At 33.9% G+C, this 27,576-nt stretch overlaps 1 protein-coding gene across 2 annotated transcripts; it reads right to left on the reverse strand.

Moving 5' to 3' along the window:
• Positions 1-1,539: 1,539 nt before the first annotated feature.
• LOC111062529 (exocyst complex component 6) lies at positions 1,540-27,434 on the reverse strand. Of its 2 annotated transcripts, none has more exons than XM_039427995.1 (16): positions 27,206-27,434; positions 21,724-21,889; positions 20,676-20,860; positions 19,021-19,122; positions 18,409-18,511; positions 17,729-17,819; positions 17,251-17,444; positions 15,382-15,549; positions 14,660-14,731; positions 13,890-14,024; positions 13,020-13,198; positions 11,521-11,719; positions 8,731-8,952; positions 6,470-6,611; positions 4,021-4,207; positions 1,540-2,350 (listed from the first exon to the last, which is right to left on the reverse strand). In XM_039427995.1, the coding sequence occupies exons 1-16, from the start codon at positions 27,337-27,339 to the stop codon at positions 2,224-2,226; spliced, it is 2,406 nt and encodes an 801-aa protein (XP_039283929.1). In that variant the 5' UTR covers positions 27,340-27,434; the 3' UTR covers positions 1,540-2,223. The 2 variants fall into 2 exon arrangements, with proteins under 2 accessions (XP_039283929.1, XP_039283930.1); XM_039427996.1 differs by lacking the exon at positions 27,206-27,434 and adding an exon at positions 23,558-23,707.
• Positions 27,435-27,576: the final 142 nt, after the last annotated feature.

Consider the following 27,576-nt stretch of genomic DNA (forward strand, 5'->3'; position numbering starts at 1 on the left):
GGGATGAAATAATCGAGAATACTTTCTAGAAAGGAGGCTCTTGATTATGGAATAATCTATCTTCAACCAATTTTATACAGCTTGTATAGATTAGGTTTATTTGAGTTTCTTCCATAAACATTCAGAAGTCTCGTGAAATACAGATTTGAAAACTTCTTAAGATGAAGAGAGAATGCTCTTGAAAAAATACTGAGTATATTCTGCCTCCCATGAGTTGGAAATTGGAGACAGTGTGCTCTCTCGACGTATAATAAAATTTAAGAGCAAAATATTCTAACCTATCACTGTACCTTGGATATAATACAGGTCTACTACTTATCAAATGTATGGGCTTTCTTGCTTATTTCATATTTATATTTCAAAAGCTGTTCTATTATTAAGTTTTTCCCCTAAACTCAATTTTGTATTAGGTTCATAATTTATTTTTCTTTCTTGTGTATTGATTTTTAAATTGTACTGCTCAGTGTGTGTTACGAGAGCAATAATGGGATGTAGTTCCTGGTGCCCTCAAATATGTAGGCTACGAGGGTAGGCTGATAAGTAATGCACATATGCTTGTAGAAGGCAAACAAAAGCAAATAGCAAGATTCGGTAAAAAATAAATTAAAGTACAAACCTTTAACTTCAAAATCATGTATTTATTTTTCTACATAGTCACCGTTAAGCATTACACATTTCTCCCAACGTGTTACAAGTTTTTTTATTCCGTCACTGAAAAATTCTTCCGACTTTTCTCGAACCCACGACGCGACAGCTGCCTTCACTTCACTGTCCGAGCTGTAATGTTTTCCCTTCAGGTCTCTCTTGAGTAGAGGAAAAAATAATCACAAGGCGCAAGGTCGGGAGAATATGGAGGGTGGGGAATCGGTTCAAACTTCAGGTTTCTCAGAGCCTCTTCAGTTGCACGCGAAGTGTGTGGCCGAGCGTTGTCATGTTGCAAGATTATTGGCGCCAGGCTGCCTCTAACACGACAACAACTTTTGCGATATTCCAACTTGGTTTGCGATACGCTGTTGAGTGATTCGCCGGTCATTTTGAATCAAGTCTTCGACGAGTTTACGATGATTATCGTCTGTGGCAGTGATTGGACGTCCGCTGCGTGTTTCGACAACAATTGAGGCTTTTCCAGGTTGGCAATCTCGGAATTTTATAACCCATCGATTCACGGTAGACCTATCAACAGTATCGTCACAATAAACAGCCTTTAAACGACGATGAATCTCACTAGGATTCACTTTCTCAGCAGTTAAAAATTCGATAACAGCGCGTTGTTTAATTCTCGTTGACATAACACCAGAACACGACGCCATACTTTCACTAACCAAACCAAACTGGATGAACACAACGCCTTCAAACTGTGTAGCCGTGTAGAGGAGAAATAGTACTTCCACATGCCACCAGGTGCGCTTCTGAAGTTTATTTAGTTTGTGCTCTACAAGCATGTGTGCATTAGTTATCAGCCTACCCTCGTATATTTTCAAATTAATTAATATAATTATGTATTTGCACTAGATGAAAAAATAAAATTGAAACACGAGATGATGAGTAGAACTTTAATAATACTTTTTAATAATAGTAACAAATAAATAGATTGGAAAACTTAATAAAAATATTTAGACTCTGTTGAATCCTCAACATAATATTGTGTATTATTAGAAGTTATAATAATAATAATAGGCTACATAAAGCTTTAAAAATATCATACTAATAATCAATATTGTGGTTCAAATATACAATAATGTATAAACATAATATTTTTTTCTGTCGATAAGAAATTAATGCAATTCCTCAGACGCCAGAGCTATGATAGATAGTAGTTTCTACTAAGCTCCTTTAGTAACAATGATTTCATCCAACACAAATCTATTATTGTAAGATTGATTACCTCTACTCTGGATTAATAATAAAGCTTGAAAAACTTAATGATAATCTGTTATTTGAAATTCAGCATCAACTTGACCAAAACATTTTTAGACCCATTGAAAGAAGATTTTCAAATTGAATGGTCGTAAGTCAAGTAATTTGTTACTATATTGTACACAATGATCAATTATTAATTATGATTAATAATCATTGGTTTCAATATTTATAAGGGCTCATTCCCTTATATTTTTGGTGTTGAATACTACAATTCCTTACGTTTTAACGAAATAATTTGAATATGTTTTTCATTTTTAACTAAGTAGTTAACTGGTTAGTAGTAGGTAGTTAACTAGCAGATAGTTATTGTTGCTGAGCAGTCTGTGCCAATTGTCGCAGTTGTTTCAGCACAGTTTCAAGAAGTTTCTTCTTATCTCTTTCACTCTTCTTCAAAACTGAAAATACTGTCTTCTTGTCTGCTTCTCTGATCCTGAAAAATAGGATAGTTATGCCTAATTGAAAAAAGAAATTGACATTTATGATCTTTGAGGTTAATTTAGTTGGAATAATGAAGAATATATTGAAGAAACTTATTTACAGAGTGCACTTTAGAGATAAAGCAGGATAGTTTAATTGAAATGAGTAAATTCTCAACTGAAAGAATTTATTTCTAGATACAAATGGTTCTTGTACTAGAATAATACAATGAATAAGTTACTCACAATTGTAATGTTTTACACACAACATTCAAGTGAGTTTTTCTCAATTCGAAAAACACTTTTCACCAACATTTATATATTATATTCATCATGAAAATTCAATACTGTTTGTATTTGTTTCAATATTAATTTCTCCTCAGGAATAACTCATGTCATCATCACTATAGGACAAAGTTGTTATGTTATTGAAAATGTGAAATAGAATAGGGTTAATTATTATTGGTACGGTAATGATTGGGGGTATCTTATGTATTGTAGGTATTGAACTGGTATTATAGGGTTGTGAGAATGATCAACTAATTCAAAGTTGACTTAATAAAATTAGCTAGATATTATGGTAACAATTATTTATAATGAATGAATGAATGAACTTTTATTCTCAATAAGCTTAATACAAGAAAATATAAAAAACAAATAAACAAGTTTAAAATATACAGAACTGCATAGTAACGAATCACAAACCAAATTTAATATTACTAATTTAATTTATTATAATGGGGGAATCACTTGGCTTGCGAGAGGTTAAATTGATCTAATTTTATAACTCATGAGAATGAACTATAATTTAAAATAGATAATATTTTGGAGAACCAAATAATCGATTTAATTAAATTGAAACTCAAAATGAAACTGGAAACTTGAATAAAATATTAAGAAAATTTTTAAAACAAACAATAGAATAATTACAGGATTTGCCTTCAATAAAAATCGATGAATAATATATAATAACAATAATAATATTAGTTGACCGAGCGAAGTGAGGTCTAAGATTCAAGTCGACGGTTTGGCATTTCTCTCAATGTTTGAATGTTTATATGTTGCGCATTTACGGCGAAACGCGGAAATAGATATTTATGAAATTTGACAAGTATGTTCCTTTTTTAATTGCGCGTCGACGTATATACAAGGTTTTTTTTGAAATTTTTCATTTCAAGGATAATATAAAAGGAAAAAGGAGCCTCCTTCATACGCCAATATTAGAGTAAAAATCAGACTATAGAATTATCCATCATAAATCAGCTGAGAAGCCAGTCTATTGCTGTATTTCCTTAAGGTTTATAGTTTCAATCAGGCACTTGTGGTTGAGAATACTGCGTGAGGTCTACTGTTCACAGAACTACTACTCACTGAACCTGGAGAATGGGGTCTCGAAACAGAGGGGTGGAGCCGGGCCCGATAATCTGCTGTAGATAGTAGTTCCAGGTCCCGTCCTCGTAACCGACTGCCAAGAGGCATACATTTTTCAGTCCAATTTTACTTGACATGAATTTTCACCGTCGTCGACACTTTTAATACAATGCGTAGCCTACACTTAGACTGTGAAAATGCATGTCAAATAATCGGCTACATTACAAATAACATACCTTATCTGTTTATAATGTATTTTTGAAGCCCCTAATTTCATTTTTGATAATGATAAACGTTTTAAGGAATAACTTACTTTTCAAGAAGTATGATGGCCGTATTCGGGTTGACCTGTTGGTATTTGGAATTGTCGTGACCATAGTCGTGGAAGTAGGTAGGCCAGTCCCAAGCCATCAACAGGTCCAACAGCTGGCGAAGAGCTACAAAGTAATGGAGAAGTGCACCTTCTTCCAATCCCCCAACTGGCTCTGAAGCGGCGAATTCTGTTCAACACAAACAACAATTTCACTCATTACATATTTTGCTACTAGAAAATTATTATGCTTGACTGTTTAGGCACCTATTACATTTGGGAATCAGAAAATATAAACACTCCGAAATTCCCACAATCTTGGTTTGCTAGTGGTAGTCGAGCAGGCGACCCGTGTGAGACAAAAGCCGAACACCAAAACATGGTTTCCAGCCAGCAAAATCTCGTATTCTGGTATCCGATATTAATTTAGTTCCTACTGTAATAAGCGGAATGCCAATTAATGCCCCGCGATTTGCTGTTAAAACGATTAGGGGTCTATGCAGACAAATTGATAGGAGATCATCAGTGTGGCTTCAGGCAAGGAAGAAGCACTGTAGACCAAATATTCGTAATGAGGCAAATCATGGGGAAATGTTATGAATACAATACAGATTTGCATATGCTCTTTGTGGACTTCCGCCAAGCATTTGATAGCATCAAAAGAGACAGAATGATGAATGTGCTAAATGAGATGGGAATCCCAAGAAAGTTGACCAGTCTCATAAAGATGACAATGTATGGTACAACAACGCAAGTTAAAATAGGAAACAAACTGAGTCGCTCATTCAATGTTACAACCGGTGTAAGACAAGGTGACGCACTGTCAGCAACCCTCTTCAATTTTATGCTTGAAACAATACTTCAGATGATAGGTACAAGTAACACAATACTTAACAGAACAAGTCAAATACTGGCCTTTGCGGATGATGTGGTGCTGATAGCAAGGAATCGCGATAAGTTGAAAGAGATTTTCAGCACAATGAAAGAGGAAGCAAGAGAGCTTGGTCTGGTATATGAGAATGTCTGCAAATGAAAGAAGAAGGCTCGTAGACAACTTGATACTATCAGATGATTGCAGCATTGAAGGTGTCAGCGAGTTTAAGTATCTTGGAATTACACTGACAGCCGACAATAAGACTAGCCAAGAAATTTATAGCAGAATTATGATGGGCAATCGAGCGTATTTTGCAAATCAAAGGATTTTTAAGAGTAGAATAGTATCAAGAGCAACTAAAGTGAAAATGTACAAGACCGGTTGTACAATGGAATGTACAATGTCCGACCGGTTGTGACATATGGTCTGCTCCATATGTCACAACATGGACACTGCTGAGCAGGGATGAAACAGCACTGGAGTCATTCGAGAGAAAGATGTATCAAGGATCTGGGGACCACTATGTGATGGAGGGGTTTGGAGAACCAGACATAACAGCGAAATCGATGAGTTTATAGGGGAAGGAAATATTGTAAGATTTATTAAGGCAAGAAGGATGGAATGCCTTGGACATGTGGTGAGAATGAATATGGAAAGGACACAACTTAGACTGCTGGATGGACGAATGATGGGGACGAGAAAGAGAGGAAGACCGAGACCGAGATGGATAAATAATGTGATAGGTGATCTACGTGTGCTGGGCGTATCCAACAACTGGCGGCAAAGATCCCAGAGAAGAGACGATTGGAGGCATTGTGTTGAGAGGCCAAGGTCCACCCAGGACTGTTGAGCCAACTAAAGTAAGTAAGATTTGCTCGGGCACCAAAAGTGAAGAGTGAGGCAGCGATCTCCTCATACCTGGTGATTCACTGGTATTCTAGCCTGGTGTACTTATATAATACGAACTATGAACAATAAATAATTGATGTTTCAATTCTATTGAATGATTAGGTTTCGGAACAGAAGACTGCTGCTTCAAATAAAATTCATAACCAAATAGCTAACCAAACTGAATATTGTGCAAAACGGGGAAGGCGAAAGAGTGGTTACAATATAAACTGTACAAGCTTCGATGATTTAAATGGTCAAAATTCGAACATAATCTATAAGAAATCGACAAAAGACTTGTTCATGAGTTTAATAAAATAATGAAACACTGGAATGTTGTCTAGAAATATTACGAATTTATTGATAAATTACATAGCCTACATGTTTCAACACTTATGGTGTCATCTTCACTATCTGAAGTTTAATAAGAATTCAAACCAGAATAAAAAAATAGATATATACTTTGAGTTTCAACAAAACATTATAGTCCATAGTTTTCCATGTAGAAGTAAAATGCTTAACCAAAGTGAATAGTGACGTACTTCATAAAGATTTAGTTTAAATTACTATTACAGAATGTAACATGTTAAAATAGAAAAGCTGTACAAATAGGCAATTTAGAAATCCTTCACTCTGGTGCCATAGATGTAGAATTATTATAGCATGTAAAAACTACAGAGAAAAACTTACGTTCGCATTGTATGGTATCCAAGTTGATCTGTTGCAATGCTCCCATAGATATTTGTTTTACATCGTCGCTTAGCATGAAGGCAAGAACTGACTTGGCAATATGTTCACATGCCGATTTGCATGCTTCCTGGGCCACTTCAGCCTATCAAGAACAAACAGAAAAAATCTTCACTCAAACATCAAGCCTCTGGTGAGTGAATACAAATTTGAACATAGAAAATCTATCACACGTAGGCCTATTATGGTCTTGGACCACGTGGCCAGTAATTGGAGGAGACTTTGACCGATTCATGATCTACAAATATATTTATAATAAAGAAGCAAATTTATTAATGATAGTTGTCCACATTGGGTAGTTAATACGTTTTCCTTCAGCTATTTTCTCTACTGCAAATAAAGATGTCTCCTAAGTATTTAATAGCGCTATTCATACAATTAATTATTGTTTATTCATTATCAATTCAATAATTGTCTGTAGTGAATTCAAATAGACGTCCTAGATAGTTTGTAAACTGCCAAGCAACAGGATTTCAACTCAATTGGAATTTGATTTTATTTGCAAATTTCAATTTCCGGCTCAAATCATACTTAGCCTACAAAACAAGAAAAGGAGTGCTTTTTGTTTGATCAAGCTCAAAACTGTTTTCATTATATATGTCTATAATTTTATAAAGTTATTTTTTCGGGAGAAGGAGAGACCTACCTTTTCTTCCTTAATTGCAATTCAGAGCAGTTGGTCTCTATTACCAATTTCAAAACAATGTTAACGAAAAGTTGAATTTATAAAATTGAACAATAATATTCTCTGAAAGTTGTTGCAGTGGAAGTTCTACAAGAGAGAAAAAGCGTTGTTTTAATCGTTGAATGTTTCTCACTGATATTAATTAATTATGAATGTCAATTATTGTTATTTTCATTATTGTTCTATTTTAGAACAGAATATAAAATGCTATTCTTTCACAGAAAATCAAATAAAAATCAACAACAATAGTAGAAGGTATTATTCTTTAAAACTTATTACATAATAAAACCCAATTCAACTAGTAGACTTCCTAGCGAATTTATACAAATAAAAATAATAGGTAATTATTGAAACGATCATTTGAAATTGGACTAGAAATAAATATTATTGAGTTATTCCATCTATCAATATTTATAATCATTGTATTATGTTAGTTGAAATATGTTTAATTGACGCTTCTAATACCACTGATGTAGCCTACTAATTTGCTGTTGCAATAATAGAAGTTGTAGAAGCCAGTGGCGGCTGGTGTAAATGTAGTTTGGAGGTTGCATATATCAATCCTAACTTTCATAGTAAATAAGAAAGCAATAATTGGGATGATTATTTTTTCAATTACATTTAGGTACTTGAATCAAGCTATATCAATTTTTTCTCAACATAATTCCAAGTCACTGTAAGAGATAACAAGGAAATGAATAAGTTACAAGATTCGAACAATACAATAGAAATAGAAAACCCAAAAATGTTTAGAAAACTGATGGAAAACATCTATCAGTCTTTATTATTAGCCTGGAAAGACAATAGATAGCACAAATATATTTTTTTTCAACTGCCACTTTTGATCACGCACTCACGCAAACCCAATTTTACAGCTTTTGTGGAATTTTCAAGATTTGGAGGTTTTTCAAACTTCCTAAGTTCAATTTCATTCTCGATTGCCATTAAACTATATAAATCATCCAATAAATTGTCAATAGAATAAATAGGATAGCTTTCATTCATTACTTACATATCCTCAAATCATAACAAAACTTTCCAACGTGGTCTGTCCTCTCGTCGTCTGTAGTGTGATAATATCGACTATCGATACGAAGGCAGTCTTCATAGGTCGATATTGTTGGTATCGTATTGTTAGTTTCTTTCCAGTTTATGACTGGGTTGTAGGAACGCTGCAACCATGCGTTTCTCAAAATACCTTCCGTTATTATAGCAACCAACTGGTTTGCCAGCACTTTATAGCTTCCAATGTTATTCTCTCATATAAGCGACGCGTCATAGGGGGTTGCAAATGCTATGCGTTCCTTCTTCGGACCGCGCAAATTCAAAATATTGGACTATCTGTTCTGGCTTTCTGCTGTATGAATTTAGTCGGAATTGAGAAAATAATTTCTAATTATATGTCCATCAAATCGAGGTGCTATTAAGACGTTTCAAAAGTATCTTTCTATTGCCTGATTTGTAGCGGGTCGTGCAACCTTAAGAGGAGCCGCCCCTGGTAGAAGCAGTGATGACTGACCGGCAGGTTGGTGAAAGATGAGAAGGTGCTCTGCAGGAATGCGATGAGATCGGTGATGAAGGCGGAGGCGTGGCCTCGTGGCTCGATCAGCAGCCAATCGTAGCTCTCCAGCTCCAGGAACTCATCCACCTTGCTCTTCAGTTTGTCGCAGATCTGACGCTCGGCGTCGTCACGCGCCACTCTGAACAGGTGACCTTGGCCGCGGGCGCCCAACTGCCCTTCCTGGTCCAACATTCAACATTCATTTTATCAAGCAGCAAACAAGTCATACATTATTGGCCTTATTATCAAGCTAAATTAGGATAATCTTTATTAAAGAACTAGCCGTCAGGCTCGCTTCGCTCGCCATATCCGTCTAGCCAGGGGGCTCCGCCCCCTGGACCCCCGACTGGATCGTCCAAGAATGAGATCAGCAGGCTCGCTTCGCTCGCCTGCATTTTTCATTTGAGCATTTTTATCATATGTTAGGACAATCCAGTCGGGGGTCTAGACTAAACGTCTGGCTAAACGGATATGGCGAGCGAAGCGAGCCTGACGGCTAGTAATATAATATTCCCAGGAATAGCTCTGATTGAAGTAGTAGTGCCCAATCAATTTTTCCGCGATAAATGCATTTCAATCTTCAACTTGGTACCAACCTAACAAAGTCAACTCAACTTAATGCCAACCTGACAAAATTATTAATTTAGTTGTCAGTTAAAAACTGTTTCGAAGAGGTACTCTATCTAGATTGTAGTTCTATAGTAACATATGATATGGACATTTCAATTATAATTAAGAGATTGGGAGAAGAAGAATATACATGCTAAAAGACGAACTTTAAACCCTTAAAAACAACCCTTAGGGTTAAAATATTGCCAAAAGATTTCTTAGTGCGCCTCTAAAGGGCCAACTGAACATACGTACCAAATTTGAACGTTTTTGGTCTGGTAGATTTTTAGTTCTGCGAGTGAGTGAGTGAGTGAGTGAGTCAGTCAGTCAGTCAGTCAGTGAGTGCCATTTCGCTTTTATATATATAGATTATTTAGAGAGCAAGAGACATCATTGTCCTTATTATGAAGCGAAATTGGGATAATTATTAATGAATAATTATATATTTTTGCCACACAAGGGTAGCCTTCAATAATACCCTATATTATACATATGCACATGGAACAACTATTAAAATATGCTACAAGAAAAGTAAGAAAGTAAGGAAACAGCCTTTTTTATAGAAAGTTTCTTCAACAGAATAGAAATAGCATCACTTTAATTGAAATATTTCTATGTTGTAAATTCAATATTTTCTACTATCAATTTAAACTTTGGATTAAAAACACTTTTGAATTGTAAACACTTACCTTTTAGCAGTGCGACGTTTCGACTGTCGTTGGTTATCTTCAGAGTCTGAATAATTATGGTGAAGTTTCCACTTCAGACTTTAGACTCTAAAGATGATCAACAACAGGTCAAAACGTCGTCAATGCTAAAAAGTCAGTGTTTCCACTTCGAAAGTGTTTTTAATCAAAGTATAAATAGTTATTTATTGAATTGAATAATTCTTAACAATAATAAATTAATGAATTATATACGATATCTAATGTTGTGAAGATGATGGTAATCAATATGGATTAGGAAAATAAGCTGACATTGGAAAGTGTGCAAGGTGAGTGATTGGGCCATAAATATATGAATAGAGTTGTGCATTTGCTTATACTTCTAAAATATTGAGCATATGCTTAATTTTCTATGAATAAACGTGAGCACCTTTTGCTCATGCTCATCAAAAAAAATAGTTTGAACATTTGCTCAAAAGTAAAAGCTTATGATCAAAATTGTATGAATAAAATAGAGCATTTGCTCAACTTTTGAAGCAAATGCTTCAAAAAAGGTGAGTCTAGTCTGGAGCAGCTTTTTACCTTTTGCTCACAGTAAAATGGCTCAACTAATTTGTGTGAGTAAGAGAAAACTATACCAGATACGATCACAACCAATAGTTGAGAACTATAAAACACTTTTCAGATTTAACCATGATATATATCATCATTATTCCTACAAAAGAATAAATACAAAAGATACCTATCCGATATAAAGATAGCCATCACAGAATAGGAAATAGGCATTTAAGAAGATGAGAGTGTAGACGATTATAAGAAGGCTATTGAGATTATAAGATTATGCTTAAGATTATTATAGAGATGACATTTTTTCACGCATTATTTCAAAATTCAGAACTCAACTAACCTAAAACTCAATTCATAGATAGATAACATAGCAGACGACCAAACACAAGCGGTGTCTATTCTTGCATATTTAGCGCTTACGTGAGTAGCACATTCTAACCTTTCACTATAAAAACAAAGTAAGGCCACAAAGGCGAATCAGCTGATGAAAAATCTTTAAAATACGTGAGCATCTGCTCCAGAGTTCAGGAGAATAAGGTAAGAGTATAAGGTAAAGCTTATTCATACAAAAATGAGCAAATGCTTATGCTTCTACCTAATGCTCATGAGCAAAACTTTCTGCTCCATGCTCATGCTATGAGCATATGCTGTTTTTATTGATTGATATTGATATTGAGTGATTGATTGCTAATTTTTTATCTTTCTTTTACTTTCCTCCACATTTCCATGAATTGATAAATCACGTGATATTCATTCCTACTTGCACTCCTATTGTTAATTATTAGATTATTTTTTCATCTCGTTGAGTTGAGTGATTTTGTTATATTATGGCTTATAATTGTAAATATTGTGAATTTGAATAGGAACAGTTTTAGGCATAAGCCTATTTGCAAAATATGGGGGTGACCTGTGGTGATCCGGTAATGTTGGAGACGAACTGCTCGAGGTAGACGGTGGCCTCCTCGAGGAAGCCGGTGTCGATGATGATCTGGATGACCTGCAGCAGAGCCAGGCTGCGAGCGAACAGCGCCGACAGGCACCCGCTGAATGTGCGCGTCAGCAGCAAGTTGGTCGACTTACGGATCATGTCGTCCACTTCGCCCTGGCTGCACACAAGTCAATGTGCAATATAAATATGTCTAATAGTATTGGATATGAGAACAAATACGTGTGAATACGATGAATGTGTGTGATTAAATTTATGAGAAAATAATATAGTTATTCATTCACTATTTTACAATTGAAACATCAGGTAAAACCCCAAAAGTGCTTCCTTAACAAAACAATGAGATTCAAATACATTTCATATTCAAAACAAAAATAAAATACCGCAACAATTTTTGGAAAAAATACTTGAGAAAATTCTTGGAAGGAAATGTTTAATTGAAGTTTAGATAATAGTTGAAAATTGAGGTGAGAATAAACTTGAAATGGTTATGGAGAGATGATAACGATGGAACAAATAATCAAGCAAGAATGAGAAGATGACAACATATTTGTATTCACAACAGATAATATGCAACATATTCTTACAAACCGTTTATACGTTTGTAATTTGGTTCACAAGTGAGAAATTTTATGGAAGTCTAAATAATAGTTAATCTGTTAGGATGAAAGATGTGATATTTTATTGTGCGAAATATCACTGTGAGGACAATTTAGTTGGTAATGATGGTTGAAGCTAAAAATTGGGTGTTTTTCACAATACAAGGAGCATTGTTGACATATGTACTTGGAACTCTATATGGCATAGAGCGCTCTGCCTGGTATTAGATTGTAGAGCACAAAATTACACCTAGATGGATTTTGATTTATACTTCTAAATGGTAACAATCGGAAGATATTGTTGATCAAAAACTAAATTCATAAAAGTTTTTCCTAAAATCTCACCCATTTTTGAAAAATTATCTTATGAGTATTCATTGGAGATAGACAGTTCCGAATGATCTCATTTTATGCAGAATTTTATAATCTAAAAAAAAGGCGAGAGAAAATTTTTCTGTCCTATTACTGGTTTTGGCGGAAATAGCTGAAAATGGAAAATTAAACGAAAATAAGAGGTTTTTGGCTACTCTGTATCTAGCACAAGAAAATTTTGCATAAAAAATGGGTTCTGAACTTCTCGCATGTATCCAAATAATATATTAAAAAATCAGAACTACAATATAATTATATTGCAAGCACCAATGTATATTATAGTGACTGGACTATTATATTGGTTCAGAATTCTACTACATATGAACTTGAAAAATATTATAATAAACTTGAAAAAGATAATGAAATAAATAGATAATAGTTGGGAAACTTGAGATTAAGTTGAGTTGAATGAATTGTAGTCCAAACTTAAATGTGATAATTCAGAATCAAACACACCTAATAGTTTGAATGGTAAAGAGCTACACAAACCTCAAGTTGAGATCCTCAGAGAATTTCAGACAAGCATAGATAAATTCCTTCACTTGGTAATACACTTTTGGTACAAGATGAGAGAATGGAAACTTTTTTGGAAAAGGTGCCGCTTCAAGTGCTTCATCTTGGAATGGAAATGAATCTACAATTGCATCGTATTCTTCCTGATTTTCAACCTGAAATCCCAAACAGACAGCAATACAATAATTGTGAAAGTTATTGAAATACTGTAGTTGAAGAAGTAGGGAATTGCTTTTATGAGAATTTCTTGTTTGCAATGAGTTGATAAGTTGACAATCAGAACCATTGGTTTTTCCAATAGCATGACTTTTGTAGTGAATATTTAAAAATTGGTAGAATGTGACTAGCTGATCAATCGGTTTTGATTCGAAGCGTAATCATTAGAATCTCTTTTTAATGTAGTTTATGGGCTGAATACTTATTGTGTTGAATACTAATGTTACCGAACAGGAAAAGAACGATAATCTAGTACAGCATAATTAATTACTGGTGAATTATAACTCGCTGCTAGTGGATGGATAGCAAGAACATGTTATTTTCTTCAAAAGATGAACAAATAGAAGGTACTAAGAAATATTTTCAATTGAGGTATGATACAAGATGAGCAAATAAGGTACTAAGAAATATTTTGAATTAAGTTATGATACAATCAGTAACGATATTTTGTATGATTGGATGAATTATATAAATTGGCGAGCGGGCGTAACCTAATGGTCTCGAGCGCCGCACTCCAGTTTGCTCACTCATTACGCACAAATCATAAAGTTATTTGAAGAAACGTAAAATGAATCAAGATGTTTCGCATGCTGGTGTTGTGTTGGAATTGACATGAAATAAGCCACTCACCTCAATTGGAAGGAAACTTTCTCCATCTAAGATTTCCCTAAATACTTGCACCCAACGTTGCATCAGAACCTCATTATAATGATCTCGTATTCCATGCAGAAGCTCGAATAATTGATTGACCGAGTAACCATAGTTCTGAAACCAAAAATACAATTCTTCTGATACCTTCCAGAGGTTGATTGTGAACTCTTATAGGATGAAATATTGAGGACTAGAAATTTGTAGAAGAGAAATTAGTGGAAATACTCTCCTTTCCATCAAAGTGAAAAAATGAACAATTGATAGTCGTATGAACTATTCAAGAGCAAATCAATGACTAATAAAATAGCAAAACAAAATGTTCACAGCAAATATTTTTTTAAATTCATCCAATTGATAAGTAATTTTAATACATCGTAAAAGATTATTCATTATAATATATTGAAGATTTGTGTCTTCCTTTATTCACAAGATAACATTATCGGCTACAAAAAGTGACCCTATACTAGAAACAAAATAATAGCTCAATATAATCTGAACAGAATTATAATTCTCTAACCTAAAACTAAGAATATAATCTAAAACCTATTTCCTCAGAGTTCAGAAATTGAAATTTCCTATGATCTAATGTTTTTATTCTTGCTGACTGTTCAAATATTGTAATTCATTCCAGTATCATCACAATATGATACTTCCTATCTTCTGTTTATGCTGCATGACTAATCTTGAGACATGGTTAAGCAGAAACATTCAATTAGTAACAGTTGATAAGCAATGAAAAGCCTACTTACCCGTAGAGTTGTATTGAAAAGCATAATCAAATTTTTGATTTTCAACATCAGGGTTGCATCTGTACAATAGGCCTGGAACGTAGAAAGATAAAGACAACTTTACTTTCTTGAGACAGTAGATATTGATTGCCTATTGCCTAGTGTTTCACCTCATAGATAGGCTTCATCAAACATTCATAAAATGAATGAAGTTCAAACATAAAATACATCATATACAAAAAATTCGAGAAACAAATGCAAAGCATTCTATTATTTGCAGTTTATGAGAAGCTCAATGTAACTTCAAAATTGAATAGTAGAAGATAACGTTATTTATTCAAATGCAGAAAAAGATCGAATCAATATACAGAGTTTGATGAAACAGCTTATCTTCGTAAAGTTTTTAAGAAATAGTGTTTGATCGATAAAACGTTTAATAAAAAAGCAGTTCAGCTTAAAACTACATCCAAATACGTTCATCTAGTATCCTCATTCCCATACTGATTTGATGAGCACATCACAAAGTCATTCAATGCATTAATGTAGAGGACCCAAAAAATATATTATACATACTATAGTAAGGCTATATATTTTTTCAAACATTTGTTTGAAGTTCTACAAAGTTGAATTTCATCACATTAGAAAATGTAGAAGGAATAAGTATATAAACTAATGTATATAAATACTGAATGTCAGTCTCACTATATTAATTGAATAACAAAATGATAGTAATAGGTACGCACCGAATGCGTTCGCAGGGCATTGACAATTTGAGACAAAGCCATAGTCCACACTTCGTTGAGGTAGGTTCTGTTTATGAGGCCGTTGCCAGTGTTCAGAATATGATCCTCAACCACAAAGAATCCCACTACGCTATGAATATAGCTGCTATAGCCTTCTATCGATTCGTGCTGCAAATAAAAAACAATTGGTATTTATTACATAAAGTGTTTTATGATACATAATAATGATATGTTATGGCTTTTTAGTGATTATCCGCGATTTTTATCAAGAATATTACGGAGCTCCTGCAATTTTCCCAGAAATCAGACTTATGTCAGTTAATAGGGCTTATAAATAGCTATCCATGGTATAAATTTGAAGAAAATCGTTAGAGCCGTTTTCGAGAAAACCGTGAAAATCATCCGCCATTTTTTCCGCCATCTTGAATTGAATTTTATTTAATTTATTATTGTCGGATCCTCATGGTATAACGACCTTAAATTTAAAACTTCAAGTAAATCGGTTAGTTAGGAATGGAGTTATCGTGTTCACAGACACACACACACACACATACCAACACCCAAAAAACATGTTTTTGGACTCAGGGGACCTTGAAACGTATAGAAAACTTGAAATTAGGGTACCTTAATTTTTTTTGGAAAGCAATACTTTCCTTACCTATGGTAATAGGGCAAGGAAAGTAAAAACAGGCTTCATGGTGGGGTGTGCTGAAAAGAAAGAAAGGAGGAAAAATACCTAGCCGACTATGGTTTTGCATGTAAGAGGCAGGTAGAGGGTATAAGAGTGAGGAAAGAAGGGTGAAGAGGAGCGGAAAAGGAAGGAATTAGAGAAGAAGGTAGAAAAAAAGAGAGAACAAATTGTAAGCGAGTCCACTTTCAACAAATTTATCTAAAAGAAATGGCCTTGCTAACAGTAGTTAGAGCAGAAATCTCGAGACTCATACGTGCTAATATATTCGCATTTGGTTTATGAAATTGATCTCTTAGGTAGCGCCAGTAAAACAAATTAAAAAAAGATTTTCCACATATGAAAAAACTGTTATATGCCTTTCTGGACTTGAATTTGGTGAATCTTGTAGAGGAGCATTCGTGACTCAGGGTATTCTGACTGTGTCTTGCATCTATTAATATTCATCAACTACTCTTGTGAACATATGCCAATGAAGAAACGTTTTCAATAAACTCACAGGATCACCAATACAATACTAGAGGCAGGGGGAATGTGAGTGTTGTCTCACATAGGTTAAGGCTTTTTGAGAGAAAGCCTCTCTCAAGTTGATGAAACTTGATAGGCGTTACGTCTGTCAAGCCCAATTTTAATTATTTTATATTTGTAACATGTTTTATATTTGTTTATATTTTTTATATTTGTAACATTTTATTGTGTTTTATTTGTTTCGTAATTCTTTGTAATTTTGTTTTGTGTGTTTTTAATAAAATTGAAATCGAATTGAATTGAAAAATATACTACAGTACAACATAATTTACAACTTTTACATCAACAAACTGATACGGGTTGAGATAATCAATGTAAAGCTTTCGACATTCATTTTCTCTCAAAACTCTATACCGAAATCATGTTTTTCTCATTTTAATGTAAAAAAATTTGATTTTTAGGGTTGCCTTTATGAATCAAACACTATTTATGAAAGCGGCTCTATTATTTTACTCACAACTAAATAATAATACATGAAAACTTACCAAATATACTGTTATACTTGATGAAATGACCTACTCTATAGCATACTTGTTTTATGTTTTGATTTATTTCATATTTTGACAATACACTATTTGATACATTCAACTTTCTGTAGGTAATGTGTAGATAAAAGCTTTTATTTGATTTGAGATGAAGCAGTTTGATCTGACCATATTGGTAGGAGGTTGCAATACAAGACGAGCCTGCTTCTTCCTCTGTTTGCGGTAGTAGGTTTCGAAGACATCACGCGAACCCAGCACTGTGTAGATGTGCAGGCAGCGGTAGACGGGCGAAAAGTCGATCATATCCTGGGCACTCAGATCCTCTTCGGCGTCAATATCTGGTTCAGGGCGAATTATTTCACCTGCAAATTGAATTTCGATGTTATTGGACTAATATATTAAAAGTTTCTATCAAGAGTGTGATATTAATTGTGAGTAAATTAAAATAAGTGAAATGAAGTGCAGTGCAAATATAAATAACATTGGACTACAGTTTCCATAGGAATATTTTCCCCTTTAGTGCAACAATCCAATTTCTTTTAAATTATTCTTTAGATGTGGGAGTAAAATTTATTAGTGCATATAAAAATTGAAAAGAAAATACAAATTTGTTGATAATCGTTTATATTTAATTTACAATACCAACCAGAGAATGGGTTTGGAGGAGGTGGAGCTTTGGCTTTCTTCTTTCTTTTTCCAACAAGAATACCAGGGTCATTCCCTAATTGTTCGGCAGTCTGGAAAAAATTAATATTAGTAGGCCTATATGAAAATATAGACTATATGAGCGGATCAATAAAACATAAAACTGAATAATCACAGAATATTTTCAATACAATTTTGAATAGTAGAATAGAGTATTCTCAATATTTGAGTACGCAGGATTATGAACTAAAAATAGAAATAATGTACGTAATAGAACGTGAAACTTATCTTGGAAAAACACAGCTTTTATATACTTTATTTTTTAATTCATATAATAAGTACATAATAATATATGTTTCATCATATAATATGAAACAGAGGATAAATAAAAAACCACTTGACGAAGTGTTATTCAAAAATTTGTAAAGCAGGTTCACTCTTATAAGAGTTCGTCCCGGAGTATCAATCAATCTTCTAATATGAATTATTATTGATTCTGCAACAAGATAGGTTTCATTTTAGTTTTCAAAGTTCTACAGTTTATTCGATTATACAAAAGCACTATAGCTCATTTTAAACAGTCTTTTAGTTTATGGTTTTGCCCACGATAAACAAGGTATTGGGATTGTTTTAAGTGTCATATGCTGAAATGATGTGCTTGAATTGGAGCTGACAACGTACATGCTTCATAGCGACCTCCCCAATTTTCGGTGAAAACTTCCGTATGTTCTCCAAGAAGTCTTTGAGATCAGACATTGATGCTTCTTTGATATTTTCACGTAACCTAGAATAATAGGAATACAGTCAGATAATTTGAAGAAGAAAAAACAAAATGAAGGTTTGTTAAGTTACTCATACTAGTAGAAATTTCGTGGAAGTATTTCTGCTAATTTCAACAACATTAATAGCAATCAAAAAGTGGATATCGAAAAAAGTTTAATGCTTTCCACAGAAACAATAACATGTTTATGGAAGGAAATGAATAATCTGAGGGAAACAAAAATCGTATTCAAGGTAAAACATTCAGCGATTTTGTTCACATGAAAAAAATCTGCGATTTGTCTTTATACTGTTGAGAAATTAGATGAAATATACAGTTCGTAATGAATCATGAAATTCGAGGCTTCCATAGAAATGGGAAAACTTGAAATTTCTTTGAAAAGTACAACTGCAAATTAGTACGACAACTAAGTATGATTCTCGAGAACTTTCTCCATTATATATCTTTAGAGTAGAACTTTCTTTATTCTATATCTTCAGAATATTGTGTTCCTTATTCTAATATCGACTCACTTTGGAATATTTTCCTTCATCTGGACAGAAAATCTGTAATTGGCGACCCGCGGTAGGTAGAGATGTTCAAGTTGCTCCAACGTTTTCAGAGCAGGATAATACCTAGAATAAGAAATATTCACTATCAAATTTTACAATGTTAACGATTAGACAGCAAAGATCTTGTTCAAGATTATTTCCTTCGAATTTTAGAAGTTTGCAATGCTTTAATTCTAATTATTAAATTTTCAATTCATTTAAAATTTTCATAGCACATCTGAGAGCGAGTAAATTTCCAAAATTTGACAGCACATGAGAAGACATCATCAATTCATTCTATATTGTACTATAAACAAACTTCGAGTACAAACTATATTAACTTAAAGTAATCAGTAAAAAACACGCTACTTTATATTTATACTACACTAGTGAAAAGTTATTGTTTTATAAAGAAACTCCTTTTTCTGGTTCATTGGTTTCAAGCTATATGTTTTTGAAAGCTCTATTATAAACAAAAACCAGAGGAGAAGATACAAATCTAAGGACTGTGTAAGTAGGAGCTGAGACAATATAAAATAAGCTGATACTCCAAAATTGAGTTCTAGAAAACGATTTTAATATTCTATTGTCGAAAATAAGGTAAAATAACCTATGATAAATAAGGTGGATAACCTACTGATCATAATGTACTTGTCTACAATGGAAGGGTGGTCTATTACGTGGGATTTAAAACGGGAAACATTTTAAAAGAGAGCATTACATCTTCCTGAAGTGGAATTGATTTGTTGAAATAGCTTAGCTATTTAGTCTCTCTGGTTTTATTTCTTTCAACGAATAAATCATTTTATAAATAGAACAATCTAAATTTTTCAAGCAAATATAGGAACTTCTAGAATCAATGATTTGAAATTGTGGTCATTAGGAGAGCAAATACTCAATGTGAATAAACATTGCTTATCAACTTTAATTTGACGAACTAGTTAATTCATGTTTGGTTATAATAACTCTGAGTTGAAGTGAAGCAAATGAAGATTCTACTCTCAATATTTTTACGTAACTGGAAAAAAGAATGTATTCATTAATTCCGGAGACTACGTTTCTTCGATAGGTAGCCAAAAGTCAACGAACGTAAAAACAAACTTAGATGGAATATTTAAACGCAAGCAAGACAATAACAAACCCGATTCTTGGATTAACCCCACGTAGTCCACACGTCAATGTAAACTGACAAGCAGGGCTGAAAATTCAAATAATTAAGTATATTGCATTTCAAGAAATCGAATATGAAAATTCTTCAGGCCAATCATCAAAGACTTGAATCTTAATCTCTAGATTGTATGGGTTGAACTCTGATTAATCAATTATGGGCTGATGAGTAGCCTGAGATCAGTCTTTGATTAAGATTTGTAACTGACCTATTTTTTCAAGTTCTACAGCCCGAGGTGGACTTTATCTTCCACCACAACATTCCTCCAAGCCTCTCAATATCCAATCATCTTCTCCATCCTCTAACTGGCCTTTAGTTGCATATGTCTAATGGTAACAAGGATAATTTTCAGATTCATTCCATGTAAAAGGAAAACTATTCTCATTAAAAATTGATGAAATTCCCTATCGATATTTAAGAAATAGGTGAGATAGCCTATGAAAAGTGATGGAATTTGAGAATAGCTTACCTTTTATCATGCATCTGTTTTTGGAGTTTAGCATAAGTTTTCAGTACTGGTAGACAAAGTGACAGACTTTCAATGGCCGAAGCAATGTTGTTCTCCACTTTCCTCGCTTGGACCAGTTCATCGCCTTTCAACATGAGTCGGGCAGCACACGCCTGCAGAGATTCATCAATTTCAACCACTTCACTCTGGAATCACAACATAAGATTGAATTATTGATTTAAATTACAATATTATGCACTAATTCAGAATGAATGACAATATAGCTAATTTAATGAATTTCACAAAGTATGAAGAACTATTGATCAAAAAGAAGATTAAATGCAATTTGAATTTAGATGATACAATATTGTAATTTTATTACATGAAACGGCGAATTTTCAACAAGTATGTGTTGATTTACGAAGAATGATAATTTAGGATATCCATGTAGTAACACACAACTGGAAGATGGAGATGAAGATGAAAATATCAACAATTGTAGGTGTATATGTATGATTGTATTAGGCCTACAGACTATAGACGGGCTTTAGATGAGTTTCAACCACACTTTGATAATAAAGTAGCTAACTGAAAGTCAAACTCTTGAAGCGGTAACCCTTGAAATAATAGGTCGAGCATCTGTTACTACTCAACTTATCTGGTTACCGATATTGATCTAGTTGATCAATATAATTTCTACAATGAAGTAATAAGGTTTAAATAATGACATTTTGAAAAAATCTTCTTTCTTGACTAACTGGATAGGTTATTCAAGCTAAGTTACATATATGAATTATTATGGAAAAAGATAATGGAGTAATGAAAATACAGTCTACATGAAATTGAGGACTAGAACAACCAACTTAAATTCAATTTATCAGCTTGGGTTCGCACTTGTAGTAATACCCTTATTGAGTAAATAAACCCCTGGTAATGGAAATAACACATACGCTCAATGCCTTTGTCATGAGTTTTTATCATAAACTGAAGCTGATAAATTGAATAAACAGATAATGGAAAAATGAGAGTACAGTCTACATGAAATTAGGGACTAGAACAACCAACTTACATTCAATTTATTAGCTTGAGTTCGCACTTGTAGTAATTCCCTTATTGAGTCAATGAACCCCTGGTAATGGAAATTACACATACGCTCAATGTCTTTGTTATGAGTTTTTATCCGGGTTTCCAGTGTTTCCATGAACTTCTGAGGATCGTCGCCATCATAGATAGCCCTGTAAATTAGGACAATGTGAAATATTTTTATGAACTCAACAATATTTCCACTTAATGAACCCAGAAACAAAGAATGAACTTTTGATTAGTCGTATAATATAATTAGAACATGTATTTTTATGAATGGAGGAATAGTTGGAATGAATTGAGAGTTGATGGGAGGGATTAAGTAAGAATTCCACAATTTTATTAGTATATCATAATTGGAAAAATTAATTATTGAGAAACTAGTTGGCCCGGCGAACTTTGTACCGCCAAAAGGTCAATGCATCTCATGTCATACTTGACTTTATTTGGTGAATCATGAAATTTATGACAATCAATATTTTCATTCACATCTCAATGCGGACTTCCTACGTGCTTAGTCATGCAGCATTTATTCCGAAAACATATTCTTCTCAATCAATTGGTAAAAAGTAAATAGGAGTGTCAATTGGTAGTAGTATCTATCAGTAAAGTGTTGAAGTAAAAAAAAATAGATAGGTTAAATCAGTGTTTCAAAGATGGATTTAATGTGTTCATAGTGTTGTTGATTGTCAATAGATGGTCCAGGAAATATGCGATATACGATGAATCACACAGAATTCCATATTCTTTCCATCTTCTATTTTAGGATGAATATCAGCTAAGCTATATTCAAAAAAATTGTAAATTATTCTGTCATTCTTCAGTAATTAATGAATGCAATACGAACAACTCTCTTTCATGAGGTGAATATTTTTTTCCCAACATTTTCCAGCTTCTCAATGATAGGGGACTGATAATATTATTTGTATAGGTCTTCTGAGGAACCATTATCTACAGCTGGTACCAATCAACTACACTTCAACTCCAAACTACCGTATTAACATAAAGTAAGTAAATTACTTATTTAATCTATTACTTATTTAATCTGTGGTATTATGCAGGGTGACCTGTTTATTACAGCTGGTAACTTTAGATGCTAAATCATATTATTATCACAACATGATTTTGAATCATGATCATCTTTCCGTTCTTCAGTAGCCGCTTGGCCGGAGTACGAAGACATAGGTTTGTAAAATGGATTAATAAATACTTCATTACTAGCGCGCGCCCCCCCCCCCCTATTAAAATGTATGGTCAGGAACCATCTTCATTATTCACACAACATATTCCAAAAGTTTCATGCCGTTCTGTCAAGTAGTTTTTGAGTCTATAGGAAACAAACAAACATACAGATTTCAAATATAGGCCTATAGATAAGGAGTTCTTCAATTTAAAATTAAAAGTTTATGCTTAAAACTTTCTGTAAGACATTCTTCAGTAATTGAGAACAATGCTGGTTAAATTTATAAAGATAAAAAATTATTCAGAAGGTTGCAGAATTATTAATGATAATTGAAATTGATGATTAACCCAGAAACCTTTGACATGCCTTTCAATCACAAATACTGTGTTATATCATTGATAAAATATTTACTTCACTGTTCACAAATCCATAACTCTCATACTAGGTCTAAGAAATGGTAAGATAACCATTTCAAACCAAACGTAATATTCATAAATATTTATTAATTCATATTTGATGAAGTGAAAACTCATTTTTGTCAGTGGAGTTTTTAACCTGATCAACAAGTATCATTTTAAAAATATTAGAAGTTTCATGAAAAATACAAAAATGAATGTAAAAACTGTCTTGAACTGACCAAAACATTGCTGAAAAATATTTAATACGCTCTTCCTCTTCATTGGGATGATTTTTGTAGCCTACCCGTGCCATGGCTACCAAGAATGCAACTAATAAATTGAACAGCCTGTTCTGACCGATAATACATGAGTTGGGAGAAAATGGAATAGGAAATGCCGATAAACATTTATGATGTCACATAGGTCATAAACAGAGGAGATAGACTATCTTAGTTCAACGATGGTCGGTCTCTACAAATAATATCCACATAAATATCCGACAATCGTTATCGAACGGACGCATAGATGCACTACTACACTTTCAAGTATGTAATACTATTGTTTTACAAAATAATTATTGTTTATAACTTAATGTAATAATTGTTGAGTAAATCAGTTATTGAATTAGTATAATGCCCATGCTCAAGATCAAGACTTCTTTCAATTATTCATGAGCCTTCTTACTGTTTAATAAGAATACAAGCGGTTTACTGATTTTTTTAATACAATACAATTTTAATTTACTAGTGAATTAGAGTAATTTACTGAATTTCAATGTGGGAAATTGCGTAGGCTACAAACAGGAGTTGTAGTGTCAACTTAAATTTGATTCAATAAGAAAATATAACCATATTATTATTGTATTTCATAGAGATTACCTATGCGTTTGTTCAATATGACTCTACTTCTGAAAAATGAAAAATTCCTACCCATTATTTTTCATTGTTGTAAGTTAAGTAAGCCAAAAAAACGGCAATAATTCTAAGTTCACCATAGTTTTGGAAAGTTTAGCTGAAACTAGTGATGGCCTGAGTTATTAACAAAGAAGAATGTTAAGATGACCTAGTTTCTTCAAGTTTTTATTTCCTGTTGACTAGTTAGAAATTTCAATAGTCCTTTTATCATGTGTTTATACCATCTTTGTCTCCAAATAGAATAATAATAATATAATATTAATCTTTCGTATGGCTTATGAACAGTGCATCTATTCTCTAAGCATGTCAAGAAGAGAATTATGAACAAAATAGAGTATCATGGCAGCCACTCAAGAGGAGTATATTGAGCCGTTTTATCGACTAAATTTTATGTCATTGGATCTATTCAGCCAGGTTAAAGCAAGATTTTTATAATATTTGAATTATTCTCTTTCTGGGGACGATGCTCACATGAGCTCTAGGCTTGTGCATGGGCAATAAGACAGCTGATAATGAGACACATTGATTCTAACATACATTAACAATGATATGTTTCCCCAAACTATAGCCAAAGCTCCAAAGACATATACGAAACAAACTATTCTCAGAGATAAGTCATGGTTCAATGAAAGTCTACAGGTCATGAAGAGTAATGTAGTTCTAATGCATTCACACTACAACGCAGGAAATGCACCTGAGGAGAGAAACATTTTCTTCAAAGCATACTCTAACCTAAACAAAACTTACCGGAAAGCAGTAAATTCTGCTAAGAAAAAGTCTATTGAGGAAATAATAAAGTCAGCCCCAAATCAATGCAAGGCTGCTTGGGAAACAATAAACAGTCATCGACCTAAAAGACCAGGAGTTAAACCACCACTGGATCCTGACAAGTTTTAATAATTTTTTCATCACCACAGTTGAATACATTGTTGCTAGTTTACCGGCTGTAAACATCAATCATCCTACTCCAAATCACAGGGCAACCACTACCAGGTTAGACAAATGGAAGGAGATAAGCCATGTACAGATTATAGAAATGGTGAATAGCTTCAAGAGTTCAAGATGTCCATGGAATATCTTGTTCAGTTCTTAAAAAGACAATTGAGCATATTGCTGAGCCCATGGCAGAGGCAATAAACAACTGCTTAAGAAAGGGGAGATTTCCAGATATACTGAAATTGTCTAAAACTATTCCAATTTATAAAAAAGGGGACACAAATCAACCCTCAAATTTTAGACCAGTGTCAATTCCTCCTCCAAAGGTTATCGTAACTATCATGAAGCTGCAGCTTGTGGATTACTTCGACACAAATGATCTGTTCTCCAGCTCACAGCATGGCTTCAGAAGCGGCCGATCAACAACTAGTGCACTGATATCAGTGTCAGAAAGAGTTCAAGAAGTCTTTGAATCAGGTGAATGCCTTGCTCTTACTCTATTTGACCTGAGCAAGGCGTTCGACTGTGTCCCACACAAAATTTTTATTGAGAAAATGGAGCACTTTGGAATTGGTGGTGCAGTGCTGAGTACCCTCAGTGACTACCTTAAGGATAGGAGGCAACATCAGAAGTGAGAGCAAACTGTCACGGCGTGCCACAGGGTTCTGTGCTGGGCCCACTGCTGTTTATCATACTCATGAACGACTTTACACCACAAGATGGCACAGTACTATTTGCAGACGATACTACAATCATGTCCAGAGGTAAAACTATCAATCAGTCAAAGGATATAAGCAGATATCGAAGTGAGGCAAGGCAATGGTTCAACAATCACAGGCTGAAATTGAATGAAGACAAAACCCAGGTATTAGTCTGTACAAAGAAAAATGATATTAGACATACAGACAATGCCCCAGTGAAATTACTCGGTTTCTGGATTGACAGCAAATTATGTTGGAGTGATCACATAAGTAATGTCTGCATTAAGCACCAGGGTTACTCACTTGCTGCTTAAAATGAGGAACATTGTCTCTGCAAACTATCTGCTTACAGTAGATCACGCACTGTTTCATACACATGTCACATATGGCCTCCTAATGTGGGGACACACTCCATATTGCAAGGATGTGCTACTGATTCAAAAAAGAGCTCTGAGAATAATGACGTTCTCCAATTATTTGGAACATTGCAGGCCGCTGTTCAGAAAGCTTCAAATAATGACTGTTTACAGCCAATATATTTTCGTTGGATTGATGTATGTGAGGAAGAATAATGAACGAATGAAAAGGAGAAATGAGGTCCAAAACTAAAATACACAGTCAGCAGGGAACCTGGAAATTCCACGAACTCGATTGAAAAGCAATCAGAAGAGCTTCCAGAAAGCGGCATTGAAGATCTTCAACAAACTTCCCACCGATGTTCAGGAAATGGAACTTGAGAGATTCGAGAAAGCCCTAAAACCCAACTTCTTGAGCGGCCCTTGTACCCGCTCAATGAACTGGACGAAGAGACGCTTTTTCCTGGATGCACGACTACGACGCGGTCTATCTGGCATCCCCAGTCAACGACCCAGACATCAAGTATCAAGTAAGAGAGATGAGATTATTGAAGATCAATGTTGATTACACCAAGGCAAAGGCTGAGTTGTGATGAGTACATTTGCAATAATTGGCTCATGACTCATGATGCGAGTCTATGTTTAACATAATATCTCTATCCTAATTACAAACATGGCTACCCAATTCTTTTGAGTGGGTTGAGAGCGGTAATCTGTCCATTGTTGGGATATTTGAAAGTGTAACAATGTTTGAGACCATTGAGTAACTGCGAAAGTATGCTTTTGGCCTAATATTATGATTCATGTGAAATTTTAGAGAATCGAATTTCCATTACATCATTAATTAGAATGCTAGGCCTTTTGTAAAGCAGTGTATCTTTGTGTATAATAGTTTGATGCAATTAAGAAAATTATAGTATCAGATATATAAGTAATAGGCTACAAGTCTAATTTATTATCTCAGAAAATAGACAATTTACCTGATAACAAGACCAACACTCGTTGTATCTGATGATGTTTCTAATTCATTTATCAAGTGTTCATATTTACTTTGAATGGCTAAGCTTAGAGTCGCATTCATAAGATTCACTTTTGAGAGGTTTCTTTCTATCATTTATACTGATAAAAGGAAAATTAGAGGTATCAGAAAACTCATGTGAACATAACCTCTTACAATAACCTGGTACAGGTAAAGCTCTTAAAACATTGAGCCTGCGCATATCATACAGAACAAAACAATAAACATACAAATACAGTAAAAGCCAGTCAATGTTTTTAAATATAAATGGGATACCTATGGACAAAAAATTAAGCAAATGTTAAAGAATAGACACGCTGGGAAGTCTAGTCT

Source organism: Nilaparvata lugens, chromosome 5, assembly GCF_014356525.2.
Source record: "Nilaparvata lugens isolate BPH chromosome 5, ASM1435652v1, whole genome shotgun sequence".
Classification (NCBI taxonomy): Eukaryota; Metazoa; Arthropoda; class Insecta; order Hemiptera; family Delphacidae; genus Nilaparvata; species Nilaparvata lugens.